At 38.0% G+C, this 17241-nt stretch overlaps 2 protein-coding genes across 8 annotated transcripts; both read right to left on the bottom strand.

The window, feature by feature from the left end:
• Nucleotides 1-1277: 1277 nt before the first annotated feature.
• Nucleotides 1278-11134, bottom strand: LOC109851985 (JNK-interacting protein 3). 6 transcript variants are annotated; one of them, XM_020422668.1, is made up of 20 exons: nt 10259-11134; nt 9636-9966; nt 9357-9531; nt 8429-8836; nt 8139-8339; nt 8016-8051; nt 7826-7843; nt 7503-7560; nt 7363-7419; nt 6937-7272; nt 6649-6828; nt 5452-5499; nt 4931-5135; nt 3984-4861; nt 3683-3902; nt 3303-3588; nt 3040-3237; nt 2815-2904; nt 2615-2675; nt 2010-2085 (listed from the first exon to the last, which is right to left on the bottom strand). In XM_020422668.1, exons 2-20 carry the CDS (start codon nt 9927-9929, stop codon nt 2082-2084), a joined length of 3753 nt encoding a protein of 1250 aa, XP_020278257.1. In that variant the 5' UTR covers nt 9930-9966; nt 10259-11134; the 3' UTR covers nt 2010-2081. The 6 variants fall into 6 exon arrangements, with proteins under 6 accessions (XP_020278252.1, XP_020278255.1, XP_020278254.1 ...); XM_020422663.1 differs by lacking the exon at nt 2615-2675 and having other exon boundaries at nt 1278-2085; XM_020422666.1 differs by lacking the exon at nt 2615-2675 and having other exon boundaries at nt 1278-2085; nt 9411-9531.
• Nucleotides 11135-11208: 74 nt separating this feature from the next.
• LOC109851986 (dosage compensation regulator) lies at nt 11209-16623 on the bottom strand. Of its 2 annotated transcripts, XM_020422670.1 has the most exons (9): nt 16373-16623; nt 15787-16288; nt 15220-15266; nt 14898-15133; nt 13118-14771; nt 12683-13050; nt 12328-12597; nt 12016-12261; nt 11209-11923 (listed from the first exon to the last, which is right to left on the bottom strand). In XM_020422670.1, exons 1-9 carry the CDS (start codon nt 16449-16451, stop codon nt 11576-11578), a joined length of 3750 nt encoding a protein of 1249 aa, XP_020278259.1. In that variant the 5' UTR covers nt 16452-16623; the 3' UTR covers nt 11209-11575. The 2 variants fall into 2 exon arrangements, with proteins under 2 accessions (XP_020278259.1, XP_020278260.1); XM_020422671.1 differs by lacking the exons at nt 15787-16288; nt 16373-16623 and adding an exon at nt 15469-15780.
• Nucleotides 16624-17241: the final 618 nt, after the last annotated feature.

Below are 17241 nucleotides of genomic sequence, written 5' to 3'. Positions count from 1 at the left end.
CACGTCTCTTGCGAAACTCGTTGCGAACTTCACGTCTCTTGCGAAAATCGTTGCGGTTTGAAAATAGTTTTAAGGAAATATGTATCGATTAATCAGTGCACCACATGTTACCTGAAATTAGTATGAAGTTAGTAAGAATAAAAATCTTGCGCTCCTATGAACTAAAACTATACATAGAAGAAATACCGCCATTTATAATCTTGTGTTAATTACTAATTATATGTTTTTATTCCCAGACAATGAATTCTTAAACAGGTTTTCGGATTGATGGTCGTAGGTTGAATCAAAAGATCTTGTTCTTTTTTGCACTGGGGCAGCACTAAGTTGCACCGAAACTGTGATTAGTTAAAAGTTTTTACAGTCGTGTGCGAGAAAGAAAGAAAGAGAATCGCTCTAAAAAGGAATTTCGACGTGATATGTACAAAGAGACTTTAGTTCTGCAACTTTATTTATTAATGCCGTTACAACGTCACCTGAGCCAGGTACAATTCCGAGCTCGACAGTAAAAGCCAGCTCGCACGATAATGCGTAGCTTTTTTTTTTATACGTTTCTAAATTAATGGATTTTTCGCCGCGATATAGGAATTTTATAAAATTATTAATTTGGTGCGTGTCATACCTCTTATTTTTTCAAGCACTCTTTTCTTCGAGGCATAAATTCTCGTTGTTAAATAATATAATACAGCACGATCTCAGCAGATCGATCGGTCGGTTTATTTCTTTGGTAGAACGAAGTTTGTAAAGTTGCGAGAACGAATGAACGGGTCTTGCTGTGAAACGATTTCGAAAGGACATTTTTAAATAACCGAGTAAAATTCTACAATCTATACAAACACATTATTTACATCGCAGTGTGGCGCTTCTACTACTCGTGTGGAAATCCGCAATGTATTTCACCAAGCATGATCTAACAATTCTTATTTCAAAAAGAGAAAAGGAGAGAGGAGAGAGTCTATATGTATATTATGTATAATTTAATATATAATATATATATATATATATATATATATATTAAGTTTATTATGTTATATTAATAATTAGCTCGATATACGATGCACGCGGATAAAATCTATTTGTTTTTTTTTGTTTTTTGTTTTTTTAAGTCAGGAAAATAATATACTCTCCGACAGAAAATTAATATTAACATTATGCTTATAGAAATATCTGCCTGAGTTTGCACGCACCTTATTACATTCTCCGCGTACAAGCAAGAAATAACGGAGAGATATTCTTGCGATCCTCCTCCCGGCAGGTACAATATGCGAAGTGCATTCGAATAAATTGAATAAATTTATTGCAGAAACGTGGCAAACATTACACGGCAGCTTCGAAATTCATTCTTGTTCTATCTCACGTGTACAAGTTGTAGCATTATCACAATGTGATCGGCGGGAATAACATTAACTTCCTCCCATTCGTAAAACATGATATTCCTAAAAAGAGCACTCGTCACGAAAGAAAAAAAAGATCTCTCGGCATATACTGTTCAGAGAACCCGATCTTTACGTACATAAGTTTGAGGAACGCGACTTAACCAGAAGCGAAAGATAATTAGCGTCAGAGTTGGCAGATTTCGAGTCGCGTCTATAAAATATTCCTAGTCTTAACACATGCAAAAGTTTATTACACGCCGAGTTTGCGCTTCCGCTGAATATTAAAATAATTCAGTTCGTGAATTAAAAACCAACAACTCGACATCTCGTCGTCTTCGCTCCGCTAACGCAAACGATCGGTGATAAGTTACTTTGGGAATTCTTAACGTACGCTGCTATGATCATTTATATAAGCATATCTAAGTATAGGTAGCACATTGGTTAGTCGCAGCGACGAGAACCGCTCGCCCAGGTCTCAGCGATGCGCGATCTACAATCCGATAATTCGTAATTCCAGGATCCGTTGACACATATAAAGCCGCGCTGCAGACCAGCGATTCGTCCGACACGTTCATAGGCTAGCCGTTCACCGGCATCGAAAAGGGACATTGCACTTGCCACACGATCAAGTGACTTTGCTCGCCGTGTTCTTCCGCATTATTGACTGCAGCGTTTGATCGGTCTATGTTTTCTTCCGTTTCTTCTCCATCACCTGAAAAAATAGCGATTTCGTGCGCGTTATTTGTTATCAAAAACAAATGTTTCATTGAGGAAAACAAAATGGTATTCTATACAAGACAATGACAGGTGGGAAGCCCAACCCCCAGAGAATAAAAGAAGCGCAATGACTGTAAGTATATTGTGTAAGAAGTCTGTCCTTCTTTTGCACTTGTTCTTAATGTCTCTGCAGATATGCAATATATAAATATGCGTATATAAATTTGGTATCCCACAATCATATATGACTGCATATGCAAGCAATTTGTACAAATTTTATTCTACAGTCATTTCAATGTAGAGAATATAAGAAATATAAAGAATGCTGTTAGTTCTATCTTCGTTGCGAACAAGTACCGTGCAACAGCAGGAAATATAGATATATGTTCTGTTAGTAAAGATTTAAAAGATTAATGCACCAATGACGTGATATACTTGTCAAGACAGATAAGAAAATATTGATTTTTTAAAAATTGAAATATATGTATATACGAATCACTTCTTGCTTCTCTCTGGGGGCATACCTGACCATCTGCCACACAATTAGGTGTGTTGCCACATCACTCTCGTCCTCAGCTTCATCCGCTGAAATTATAATACCGATTATTCAAACAATAAGTTTTTATTTGATATTCTTTCCAATAAAAATTAAATTTTTTCTATATTATTAAAGTAAATCACAAGAGATAATATACCTCGACGAATATTGCAAAAATTTACTTACCAACTCTGAAATCGATGTAACCTTCACCGCCCGAAAGAACGAGCATCGCGGGCTGCGTTCCGTCTGTTACCGCGCTCTGCCCACCATGACCTGTAAAGGAAATGAAAATGTGATTTAAAACTAATAATTACTTGAGAAGAATATTCTATGCAATATATTAGATTTTTTATGTAATAATTCACACAAACGATAGATAAATTGATCACACAATTGCTCAAGACTCACCAGGTACAGCAACGAACATCTTCACGGCATCCCTGTGTCCATGAAAACTGAGCTGCGCATGAGCCATACTGCAGTATGGTATGAAACTTCCTGGTGTGACACCTCGATCTGATGCAAAGACTCTAACCCCGACTCCCGGTGCATCGCCTTTATTGCTGTTTGTCTGCACTCTAGCCACGGCCATTGAACCACCTGCACCTGCAGCAAGCGTTACAGTATTAGCAAACGTGTCAACGTTCTAATAATTTGTTTCTTTGACTTACTTTCCGATAGCGGCACCGAGATTATCACTCCGTTACCGGTACCGATCCACAGTCTATTCGAGGAAATGAGCAAAGCAGTAATACGCACGAAAGAAAATCCAAGTTTTCCAGTGCCAAGCATTTTGCTGACATACGGTTCTATATCGACATCTTGAAGATGTTGGTACGTATGAGCGTGATAGAGTCTTAACGTCGAGTCAAGCCTGATGCTGACCCACACACCGTCACCCAACCACGCTAATTGTCGTACTTGAGACTCCCGGCGAGGATGTGCATCCACTGTGCACTGTAAAACATTTTATTTTTGTTACCGATTTATTCGATTTCTTTTTTTATCCTCAGTTTCTTTTGTGGATATATAATTTATTTCAAGTTTATACCTCACGCGTCATTGAAATGGGATCAATCACGTGGATTTTGTTTCTATATCCACACCACACAGTCTTCCCGCTGACCGCGGCCATACATCTGATGGAATGCTGAGGACTACCGAGCGTAATGACGTGATATTGGGACAGATCCCACTGTCCGTCCGCACCTCGGCGAAATATTGTCACTGTCCCATCCGCCAGAGCAACCAACACTCGACCTTGGACATGTCTGATAAAAAAAAAAAAAAAAAAAAAAGCTTTTGACTTACAAGTAAGAATCTAGATTAGAAAGAAATTCTAGTCTACGTACACAATAGCTAGCGCCGCATCCCTCAGTTTTACTGAATGCAGGCACACTGACCACTTAGCGACGGCCGAATGAACGTAAACTGCACCATTTTGAGCTCCGAGCCACATGGTCGGTTGCACTGACGACATCTTTTCGATGGGTGTATCTTCGGTAACTTCCTCCTTCGCTTTCTCGTTCACAGCACTCTTGTCGTTCAATCGCGAAAAATGCGCATCCGCACTGCATCGTATAAAATGTACCTTACCCAAGTTCGCGGTTTCGCTATCTATACTTTCTAAACTCTGCGGTTCGTTTTGATCCTCGGTAACCTTTTCGGTATTCTCATTTGCTTGGTCCTCCGACTGATCATCGGACTCGCTCTTATTTTTGTCAACGGCTGTGTCAGTATCCTGAGCAGTTTTTTGATCACTTTGCTCGATATTCTCATTCGCATTCGTAACATCCTCACAAGCACCGTTATTGTTCTCGTTGTCATTCGTCAAGTTACGAATCGAGTTCTCGTTTGAGGACTGTGCGTAATCGCTCTCTTTGGCACCGGGTACGCTCGCAATACACAGCAAGTGCCCTTGACAGACGTTGAACACCTCCAGAATGTCCGCCGGATTGTTTGCGTCTATCACGGTGACCTTCGACATTTTCTGCGTCGAGGTGCAGATCCAAACGAGCGAACTGAGTTGTTGCTCCCATCGTTCCGCCTCAAGCCGTTGGCTTTCATTCTCTTGGAGTTCCTTGTCAAGGTGCTCGACCGCGTCTTCAGCCTCTGTTTTGTTGTTGCTCGTTTCTCGGGCTTCGGCGGCGTAAAATACACTTCCGCCGATCATGCATCCGCCGTCGCGCGTCTTACCGCCGCTCAAATTCACACCGGCGCCGCACCAGATCTGACGAAATCGACGACGTTTTGGTTTATCGAGTTTCTCTTCGTCAATTTAAGAAATTGCAATACGTACTTTCATGCCCGGTTCGGTTTCCTGCAGGGGTCGGCAATACACTGGAACGGGAACAGGTGGTTGTCTGACAGGAGCACTCGGTTTCCCCGGTAAACTCCATCCGTAAGCCTGCAGGCGACCATCCTCCTTCTTTACATGCGCTCGCACTTGACGATACTGTTCTCTTCGTTCGTTCGCACGTCTTGCTACGAGCTTTTCGGACGATCTGTAAAGACGATACAACACATTAATTATCGCATATTTTTCCGAAAGCTTCGAGCGAGAGGAGAGATTATGTTGTAACTTTTCCGAGTTAGTATGTAAATGTCGACTGTTCGTCCGACCATCCATTTCACCAATACATCCTCGAACCATTTGATTCCATCTTCTCTGATATTCACAGCCAGCAATCAATAATCTCGTTCTTGCGAATTTGTTAACGCATTTATGTCATTTACAGATACATCTACTATCGCACTTCTCTTAAAGTCTGATGTTGAGAAGCAGAAAGGGGTAGAAGAGGGAAGAGAGAACAGATTTACCTGCTGACCAATAAGCACCCCACCCGAAGCCAGAAAAACCAGGTATCTCTTGACCACGCCACGAGGGGATAGGCAAGGACGAAATCCGAATAACAAAAGGCCAAAAGCACAAGTAACAAGTGTGAAGTAAAGGCCATTCTCTTTTTTCATAACATAATCAAAACGTCATTTATTTCTTTTGATCAATAATGATCGCATATTATTATTTTTCCAAAAGTTGTACAAATTCGTATTTACAAAATTCTGTCTTTGTTTCGAACATTCTTGAAAAATTGATTATCTATTTAAATGATTGATAATCTACCTAATAACATAATTGAAGCGCAACTCTTGGCATGATGTGTTGCACTTTCGTGAACGATGTATGTGTTATCGTAATACAAGCCATGCTATAGTCTGATAAAATTTAATGACTTTTGTGAAAGAAATAAAGATAAATACAGTTCTTTGTATAAAAATCGAATAAGAAAAAGAAAGAATGATTAATTGATGTCGCAACAACAAATATTTCACATGAAAATGCGGAGATAACGTAATTAAATTGTGTAAAAGTTTTATTTTAAACTATTGTTAAAACTGGATATAAATTACAAAATAAAGCAAAAATGATTAACACATGTACTGCATTAATGCGCACAAATTCGTCCGTTAATAGGAAAAAAATTATTTAGCAAAGACTCACGTCTCTTTAGTGCAATTGAAACTAATACCGTGAATTGTGACAAAAGATTACGGATCCCAATTGACCAAAGAAGATTCTAATCTGCAAAGATGAGCAATTCAGACAGTTATACTGAATGTTTTTTTAAATGATTCTGCCCCAATTTTCTGTTCATTGCAAAAAATATTTTTACACATTTATTATTACAATTTCAATAAAATACAATTTATTAAAATTTTAATAAAAATTGTCTACTCGCGAGAATTATTGTCGAGACAAAATGAGAACGCAGATTCGTCAAATCCTATTATTAGAGATTTTTTTAATGTTTTTATAATACGTTTTAGACTCACGTTGTCAAGATCCAATTACTGACGTGAATGAGATGATCAAAAGAAAGAAAGCATAAATTAATTAAAAAACAAGAAAAAAAACAAAAGTTTAACAGAATAAAATTAGGCAGATCTCTTGATGTGTCAGATCGACCTTTATATGTATATCTACGTGCATGTAGTAAAATTTGATTGATTTCTCACATGGTGTCTCCTTGGTCGAGAAAGTCTTGGCGACTTTTTAACGTACGTCTACGCATGGCATCCAGGGGTGGCGCCGGTACGACCTGATTCGCCGGTGCGCTGTACCGCACATGCGGTAACGTGTGCGCGGAACGCACTAGCGTCCCTCGATCGGCCGGACCTGTGAAGAGATTGCTAAAACTGAAAGAAAAAAAGAACAACAGAATTACTAATCTTCTTTTTTAATTATTCTCTTTTTTTTTTATAAAATTTCTTGGTTTGGTACAACAAAAACCGATCGATACGTACAACTTCCACACAGAACCTTTTCCGCCTGAGATGCTGGAAGGATCGGTCTTACTGGCTCTTATCATCTCGGTCCATCTGACAGCTTCTTGAAGTTCCATAAAACGTTCCTTATATTGATTACGTTCCATGAGAACTCTCGCCATCTCAACTCGGGTGAATCGCTTTCTCTGAGACAGAGGTACATCTTCTTCGTCATCGCTCTTTGTCGCTTTCGCTGCCGCTTCTGCTTCCTCTTTAACTTTTTTCAGTTCTTCTTCAAGAGCAGCGACTCGTTGTCGCAATCGATCTCGTGCCTGCTGCAAACTTCGAATTTCTTCACGCAATATTTCTTGCTCACTGAAATATCACAATTTTTGTTTAATATCTAAAAACTTTTACATTTACGATTTTATTTTTGTCAACAAAAAGGCTTCGAGAGTTGTTTACCTGGTCAATTCATCCACTTTAACAATTAAATCGTCTTTGACAACGTTAAGAGCATTTCTACAAAGAAAATATATCCAACATTAAACTACTAACATATACAATAAGGATGTATATTGCTGTATAAACAATGAAAAACTTACTTTGTTGCCAATAATTCATTGTTCTCCATAATAAGATTTTCTACTTCCTTTCCCATTCCTGGAAAGATAAATAAGTTATGTAACAATATAATACAATAACTTTATAAATAAATAAGAATAGACTATTTAGATAATAGATAATAGGTTTGGAAAATTGTATACATATATCATTTATAATTATTATTATTATACGGAAAGCATGGTGGTGAAAATGACTCTTGTAATCTGATCTTAACATGATAGTAATTCTTAAAAAAGATGTATTTTTTACATTGAGTACATTATATTACATGAAAAAATATTATTAGTAATGTCTATCTTACCGAAGAAGTTGTCATTGACTGCAACGAGTTAGTCATGCAATCGCGTGTTGAAAGTACGACACGAGCCAGCGTAAGACACGGAGGCGAACAATAAAATACAAACATATGTTAAAAAAGTTAATTCAAAAGATGTAATACATACATGTATATATCTCGCAAAAAAAATTGCAAATTGATATATTGAATATACCTGATGATGCATATTCTCCGGGATGTACTAAACTTCCTAAAATTTCAACATTATATCGGTTTAGTTTTTTTGCCAAAAAAGAGAAAAAAAACAAACTTGAAATCAATACAAACAAAATAATACCGGTAATATCTGCACCCTCGTCCATTTCACCTAAAGCGTCAGCGTCCTGAAAACTTAACTCTTGATACAACGTATTCCCGCTTCGTTGTTCCCGTTCAGTTCTACTTCTACCGCTTGGTGTAGTAGCTAACTTCTCTGTATATGCAGTCGGAGTAGTTGGTGTTATTAAAGTTGGCGGTACTTCTGTTTCTGGACTTTCGTCTGTGCAGTAAAATAAAAATTTTCACCAGAAAAAGGTAAAAAAATACGATAAAAAAATTTATTACAAGATATCATTAGATACAACGTACGTCTAGATATAGCTGTAGTCTTATTTTCTTGTAACGGTTGATCAGTCAGTTGACTCTTGTCGGATGTTTCGATAGCGGCCTCGCTGCTGCTATCCAACATCTCGGTTCTTAAATTAGCGGCATTTGGTACAATATCTTCGTGAACATCATCGGCATTTATGCTAGCTTCCAGGCTTTGGAAGCCGTAGCTCAACGGTCCGGAACTACGCGACATATGAGCAAGTCCAAGAGAAGGTAATCGCGACGGCGCGCGACTAGCAGAAACACTCTCCAATCTTTCCGTGCTGCCGACCAACATTTTAGTCCTTTCCATATAGTCGACATGTGTCTTGAATAACTCCGTGTATCTGTCATGCAGTCGAGAATACTCGCGTTTCAATTCAGCTTCTTTCTCTTCCAATCGACCAACTAAAAAGGTATCATTTAAAAGCAAAGCATATCTGATTGTGCTCAATGGATACACACTTATTAATAACTACTAATGTATATAAGCAAGAAACAACTTCAACTTGAACAAAGACATTTGCTTTGTACAGTAAACATTTATCATCGAAGCATAAAAAGAAATGCCTTTATCAAAAAGCATGAGACATAAATTACAACACAAAAATAACACTGAAAATAAATATATACAAACTGATATGAGAGAGCAATGGTGAGCAAGTAATATATAGACAAAATTGATAATATACTAAATTCTGCATTTTCACACAACTACGATCAGAATGTATGGAAAATACACATGTGTGAATAGGTTTGTTTTTTTTTCCCTGAATTAGCTGCACTAGTTTACAGTCTATCTTTTTTTATCCATATTAGAAAGAAAAAGATAGACTGTGAACTAGTGCAGCCAGTTCAGGGGAAAAAAACCAAACCTAATGTGTGCACAAAAAAACATAAAACAAAGAACTAAAATCTTCTACTCTACTGTGAAGAGAAGAACTGTGAATTGGTAGACTGGAAGCGCCAATGGCATTTGTACCGTGATCGTGTGAGTTTTTAGTCTTCAGCTCCAACATTCTTACAATGGATTCCAAGCTATCAATTTTTGATAGAAGCTCCTTTCTCTCATCTTCCGAAACATCTTCCAGTTCAAGAAGTTTCTAATATAAACGTATTTATATAACGAATATAAAATATTGCATCATTTGAAGCAGAGCATAAGAAATACTTGAAAAAAAAAAAAAAAAAAAAAAAGAATAATTACCTGATCTGAAGCTTTTCTCAATTGCTTTTCTCTTTCGTACTGTGTAACAAGCTGCTCGTTATCTTCTCTTAATAATTCTAATTCAACTTCACGTTCTTGATTTTCGGTATAAGATATATCCAAACATTCTAACACATTGACTAGTAGCGGCATTAAGTCTTTCACTACATCCTCGTCATATCTTGCTATCATTTTCTCAAATTCTTGATAGATGCTGCCTGCCAGAGACTGTACCTTCTCTGACATGACAACATGACTATCCTCGTGCGTACCATACACCGTTTCTTGATCCATTTTGACCAGGTGCGTTTAGATAAGAATATTTATTTACCTACAAAAATAACACAAAGAAGATTAATATTGCAACAATGTATTTAAAAAAAAAAAAAAAGAAGCAATGTCATTGTTTATTGGCTCAGCTTCAAGAAAGATAGAATCATTAATAACATATTTCACTTGCACAGAAGTCTACTTCTCTGACACTTTTCAACACACACAACATTAAATAATTTAAATATATTCTTCAAAATAATAATGAATTTTACTGCCTGATAAAATCCTAAGAAATATTGTACGATACTTAAAAAGCTAAAAGAATGTAACAGAAATAAGAAAATGCATACTCTTTGGATTGATTGTGTGTATTTACGTTGCACTTTTCACAGCCAGTTAAAAGCGGATCCTAACGCGTGAAACATCAACGTTAAAGAGAACCGTGGAGCGCGCATCTCTGAACCGACAATTCGACTATCGTGTCAATCGGAGCACCGTCCATTTGCCAGACTTGCGGAACGCGACTTGATTGTGAGCCACCTCGATCAACGTTCGTCCGCTGGTCAAACGTCAAACGCATTACTACTTGTAACCTCGAGCAGATCATTCAAGAATGACGTTGAGAGACGCGGAATACGTTCGCGCGCGAAAAAGTCAGCGAACACAACTCGACGACACGTCTCATCGTATTATGTGCAACGGACACTTATCGTGGATTAGTTGACAAGGATTCACCGTGGTATCACCCCGTGTCACGCGCGATCGCCGATAATCGACCGTGGGTCACGATCAGCGCGTTTTGCAACCACTGTTAACCACCGTTGCGCGAAATTGCTTTTTTTGGTCCTTTGCGAGCAGCAGCGAGCGTGACAGTCGCGCATTCACCGTGACACATCAAATAAAATGTGTTTTTCTCTCTCTCTCTTAACACCTGATGTATGGAACACAGTTGTCAATCGGTAACACGATCACCCTCGCACAACCATCACACTCGCCATTTTCCACTGATCTGCTGTCTTCTTCGCCCGGGACAACGTGTTCGGAAATAGATCCACGACATCTCCGTTTTTCGCGATTATGTTGTTCCTCGCTTGCTCTCGGTTCATTTCCGTTAGGTGGCCGTGACGTCACACGACGCATGCTGTCGGCGCTTTGCGGATGATAGCGCGTTATCATTGAACGTAACTATAATCCTGATTCGCGCACTTTAGATATATCGGTTAAAACCACGGTGCGTTTTATTGCAACAATTTTCACCCTGATAAAAAAAAAAGGCAACAATTTTTTTTGTCTCTGTTTAATATTATCCAAAACTTGTTCTACAAATGTGCATACAATTTTACACATATATTATTACTTAAATTTACTTGAATAATATCACGAACTACGTCACATATTGTTGTACACTATAACCAAGTAATATTCATAATATGTGCATCTTTTGTATATGAATAAGATAAAAACTTCTCACATCTATCTATAAATACAAATACATAAACTTAATGTTGTTTCGAATAATAAGAACAGTGATAAGCATCAATATATTGATAAATCATAAATATTGCGTGTTTGCTGTGTTAAGATTGAATAAAGTTTTTTTAAAAGAAAAATTATAGAGTAACAACATGTATATATGTATATAAATATATGTATTATTTGTGAAACATTTAGTAATTTCTGCGATATCCACTGTTATTCCAGTTTCCTCCACGACCGCCTTGCCAAGGTCTGTTGTAATTTCTATTGTACGACCCACTGAAACCGTCCCGATAACCACCCCGTTGATTATTGTTGTACATAGGTGGTGGTGGCGGTGGTCCACGCATCATATTTGGTGAAGAAGGTGGACCGTTGTCATTTCCTCGTATCATTTTTGGCGGACGAGGACCCTTGTCAAGAAGGCTACTTGTAGAACCCCAGCGTCGAGTAGACTGGTGAAAACTGCCGCCAGTTACTTGTTCCATCTCATAACGGCCAGCGTTCATGCCACATAATGTTTTAATCACACTCAGCACCTAAGAGAGAAAAACAATAGAAATTTTATGCACATACACGTATCTAAAAAGAGATAAATATACATTGTTATTCTTGACCGAGTTGAGGTTACCTCTTCCTCAGTAGGGCTCAACTCTAGAATTGTTTCTGGATTTTTAGACGCCCTGACTACAAGACTCTCTAGAGCAGGTCGTAAAGCAACTATGGCTGCTGCGTGCTGCGGATTCATGTCCAAATTTATCCAATTATCCAACCTAATCATGCCGTCCACGTAGTCAACTTTTCGAGATCCGAATAGCAACAAGTGAATAGGCGATACCATAGTCAATTGTTTGCACGATACAACTCTCGAACGAAGCTGATAACATATGAAAGAGAATTATAATTGCTTACGAACAAAAAACAAAGATGCAAAATAGTTTACCTTTTCGTTGAACACGAAGAATGGGAATGGAAACTTTTGTTCAAAGATGTTGCAGTTTACTGATATCTTGTGAATCAACGCCGCCTTTGATTCCGTGGTCAGAACTTTTCGTTTATCCATGTGATAACAGACATTGGGATAAAGACCCATACATAACAGCGCGGTAATGGTATCGAGACGCGGATCGGCGGGCGCTTGATAATTCAACGGGACCGGACATAGAGTTTCTTCCGGAAAACCAGCATTTTGCAGCAACCCTTGTAATTGATTCTGCATATAAAGAAATTAGCAGTCATCGCAATATACTACAATTGTAAAAACAAAAATACAACGCAACGTTTGCGATGTTACCAACCTTAGCTTCAAGCGTTATCCGTAAAGTTGGCATGTTCAAGTTTTTTGACTCGCAAAACATCTGTTCCGCATATTCACCGCCGCCTCTCGCCTCTTCCCAGGCCTGAAAAGCATGGAACATGGCAACGTGATCGCTGTATCTCGCACCGGCAAACGCCTTTTGTTGAGCGCTGAGCCTTCTCATGTCAGGACTCGTGTTATACACCTCTGGAAACGTAGCGCTGTTCGCGGCCATTGTTGAGAGAGCGTCGCCTACGCGGAACATACAGCCCAGGATCATCATTTTCCCTAGACGCGGTTCTATCGGTAAACGTGCCAAGATCTTGCCGAGAGGCGTTAATTCGTCATTCTTGTCCAGACATTTCATTTCTGTGAAAAAATTTACACAAAGAAATGAAATTTCAACACAAACAAAAAAAATTAAAAGATAGCTTACCTCTTAATATAACTTCGGCTTCGATCACGGCATCGATAGGCGGTGGCTCGATCGCCTTCGATAAGAATTGTCCAATATTGCCTAATCTTAAGAGCTTGATGCTCAATGCCAGTTCGTGCAAAGGCGTTCTGAACATTTCTGGTGTCATGTGTTCATCCATTTTGTCAAATCGAGTTTTCGAGCACAGATGAAAACAGAAGCCGGGCTTAACACGACCCGCTCTACCTTTCCGTTGTTCCAGATTCGTTTTGCTAGCCCAAACAGTCGCGTAATTGGTCATATTGTTGTGAGAAGTGAAAAACTTCATTTTGGCTTTACAGGAATCTATGACGTAGACGACGTCGTTGATCGTAATCGAAGTTTCGGCAATATTCGTGGACAATATGATTTTGGTTACACTAGGCGGTACGGGATCAAAAACTTTACGCTGATCTTCTCTCGGAAGTGAGGAATGTAGCGGAATTATGCAATATGAAGAACCGCCAAACACCGGATGTTGCTGAAGCTGTCTCATCAAGGTAAATATCAAGGTCCAACCAGGAAGGAAGATCAAAACAGCACCCGGAATATTCTGTTTGCTGATGTAAACCAGCAAAGTTTCTATTAACTCAAAGCATATCTCTCTTTCCGACAATTGCGCCATGGCGTTCTTTGTCTGAATAGAATATCTATTGTCGATGACTTTGTTCAAATTTTCCTCTTGCTCCCCATCCATCGGTGCTTCGTCCGAATCTTTAGACTTGCGTTTCCCGGAAGCTATCGGCGGTACAAAGTGGGTCAGCTCTATACAATCTTCCAGAAAATATTGTTGCACGGGATAAGATCTGCCGGGAACGTTCACGACGGGACATTTGTTGAAATATTCACTGAACAGCGTCGTGTCAATTGTAGCCGACATCAGAATAATTCTAAGATCAGGATAGAGATGAATCATGTCTCTTAGCACAACCAGAATAAAATCCGAATTGACATCGCGTTCATGAATCTCGTCGACGATTACGTGCGATACGCCTCTGAGGCCACCCTCTAGTTTTCTCAAGAGTACACCCACAGTGCAAAACATTATGCTGCCGTATGGTCTCGGCAAACAAGATTCAAATCTCACAGAATACCCGACCGATTGTCCCAAAGTCTCGCATCTCTCGGCTGCGACTCTGTCGGCTACAGAAACGGCGGAAATTCTTCGAGGTTGAGTGACAACTATGCTGCAATATGCTCCTTGGCCAGATGCGATGTAATCATCCAGAATAAATTGACAAACCTGCGTGGTTTTGCCACATCCCGTATTTCCGCGTATAATAATGATCGGATGGTCGTTGATGGCGTTCATGATGTCATTTCTCATTGAATAAACGGGGAGATTAGATCTTTCTTTTATGCTTGCCTGTAAGCTGGCGTTATTCTGTAACTTCTCGCGTTGTTCTCCCATCAAATCTTCCGACAATTTATCCAGAGACATTGTCGCTAATGGTCCTTCGTCGATATTACATCCGGTCCATGGATTCCAATTTGGCTGAGGTGGCGACCAACTTACCACACCAGCAGGTTGTGGCATAGAAGATATAAAGTCGTCCAAAACTTGATTTGTTAACAAAGACACCCCAGCAGTCGTTGAAGTCTCATCTTTCTCTTCCTTATCTTGATCTGTTGCTGGCTGTTCCGAAGAAATATTGTTTTAAATACAAACACAATTAGATTGAATCTTTAATACACATGTATACAATGCAATAAAAATAGTATGTTTTATATAATTATGTTGAATAATATAATTAACTAATACCATTTCGACTTTAATTGGTGTTATATTTAGTTTTGTTAAAACATCCTTAATCTGTTCGTCCAGATCTGGTGAAATTTTCACAGGATAAGGTTTTATCTGGTCAGATGTTTTATTTTTCTTTAATGTACCATTAAAAGCTTCAAGAACACCTAAATGATACAATTGACGAACAATAGACAAAGCGCAACTTCTTGAAGCTACTCGTTTGTTTGATCCAGTTTCACGACCAGTTACACCTAGAAGGGAACATAATATAACATTAGAAAATTCTGACATTATTATATCTATTGTACATAAAAACACATATTAGAAGTAAACATACTTCGTCCCAGTTGCTTGACATAAATTGTCATTTCTGCCATAAAACTCCTGTAAAATGTAATTTTTTATTATAAGCATTGTAAATAATGTCACGTATTGTCAATGCACAATTAATAATTAAGGGAATAAACATGAAAAACTTTGTTTAGAGAAGATATTCAAAATTAACATAAATTTAAATTCTTTAAATTTTACTTTCCTGTTCAATTTATTCCCTCAATTAACACTGCAAAGAAAAACACAAACTTACCACTTCAGGTTCTCATAGATGACCATATTGGAGTACATTGAAAACAGTTTCTTTTTCTTTGATGGCACCAAAACCAATATTAAATCATTTTAATAAAAGTTTTGGTTAAATTTGTGTACGATATCATCTCCTGTGCACAAGAGAGCTGATAATCACTCTTTTGCGCCAGTTTATATATGAGAAAAACAAATGTACTCCAAAATAGCCTTGTTAAGTTTTAAATGAAACAACATGGAGCTTTTAAACAAAGCATTTAGATGAACTAATATTCTCGTTATGCAATGCTCTAGAAAAAAGCTCCACTGAGAGACTTCATACCTTATGTGATCTGGACCAACCGAAGTATACTTGTAATCTGCATTAATATGATGGGTTTGTAAAAACTGATGAAGTTTCGATTTAGCGTTCTCTATAGTCCAGTTTCCGTGTATACTGGAATTAACATCAACATCTTCCGCTTCTTCTACTTTCTTGCTATCTGCCAATCTGTCAATGTATGTGTAATTATTGTGACCGTGTTCGTTGTATGGCCTGTATGCCTGACCGATCTCGTTTGGTCCCATGCCTTCTTGGAACACTGGTTTCGCTACCGATGTCGAGACCAATGGTGTTGCATTATCTTGCATTTTATTGTGATGCTGCGACCCGGTGTCTTGCGGCACGTCATTTTGATTTACATGGCCTGTGCGAACTAAATAATTTACATAATCTCTAGCTGCATTTCCTTGCGCATCTTTCTTATTAGTCGAATTTCCCGCACCGACGTAGTCAAATCCGGACACTTGCAACTCGCAAAGAAAACGTTGCCTGTGCCTTGGTCCTGTAAAATATGTAAAATTTTTTCACTGCATTTCGATATTAATGTTAATAATATGAGTGCGTCTCTACTAAATGACGAACTTACCTGTAACTCTGACATCGAACAACGGTTCTTTTCCGTTCTTCGCACACCACTCGTGAAAGAAAGCTTTTATATCTCCCATTTTTCCTCTTTTGCACTTATTTCAAGCGATAATGCTGCAACAATATTTTTCCTGGCACATAGAATGCGAAATTTTTACACAATTTCACTAGTTTCTCATAGCGTTGTGTAGCAATTTTTAATCAAAAGGTAACCTCTTTTCGAGCTTTCCAGTTTTAGAGGGCGCTACAAATCAGTTGAAAATCGATAAGTCTTTCACGAGAAACAGAAAAGTAACACCATGCGCATATAACCAGGGATGAAGTTCTTATTAAAATAAAAGTGTAAAGTCATAAAACAGTAAATGAGACAATTGCATAAAATTTTTACAAATAGTCTTTTTTATTTTAGAAATGAGTAATTAAAATCTTTATACACATATATATTTCTTTAAAAATTTTTGTGCGCGCGCTATTAAATTTTATTTATTTAGTAATCATTATAATATACAGTATTAAAATTCTACATATACAATACTTACTAAAATGATATAAATTTCTCTGATACTATAGTAGCTGCATAGAAAAATTGCATGAAACTCCTCACAGTGTGTATACACTCAGTGAAAGAAACAAACAACTCAAGGTACATCAATAAATATAATAATACAGAAACATCTTAAGATACAATATAGATAAAACACAAATGTGTTTTTTATTGACAGAGAGCATTGGGTCATTCGGAAATATTTCGTTATTGGATACACAAACTCACATAATTTATCCTTGATAAATCTGTTCTCACATTCGGTGTTGTTCAAGGTTTTCATCTACGCAATGTTTATACACATACGTCTCGATACGTTGCGTTTT

Source organism: Pseudomyrmex gracilis, unplaced genomic scaffold (genome assembly GCF_002006095.1).
Source record: "Pseudomyrmex gracilis isolate BER0280 unplaced genomic scaffold, ASM200609v1 scaffold_23, whole genome shotgun sequence".
Classification (NCBI taxonomy): Eukaryota; Metazoa; Arthropoda; class Insecta; order Hymenoptera; family Formicidae; genus Pseudomyrmex; species Pseudomyrmex gracilis.
Note: the sequence above shows the minus strand (reverse complement) of the source record. Positions and strands in the feature narration are given on the sequence as shown.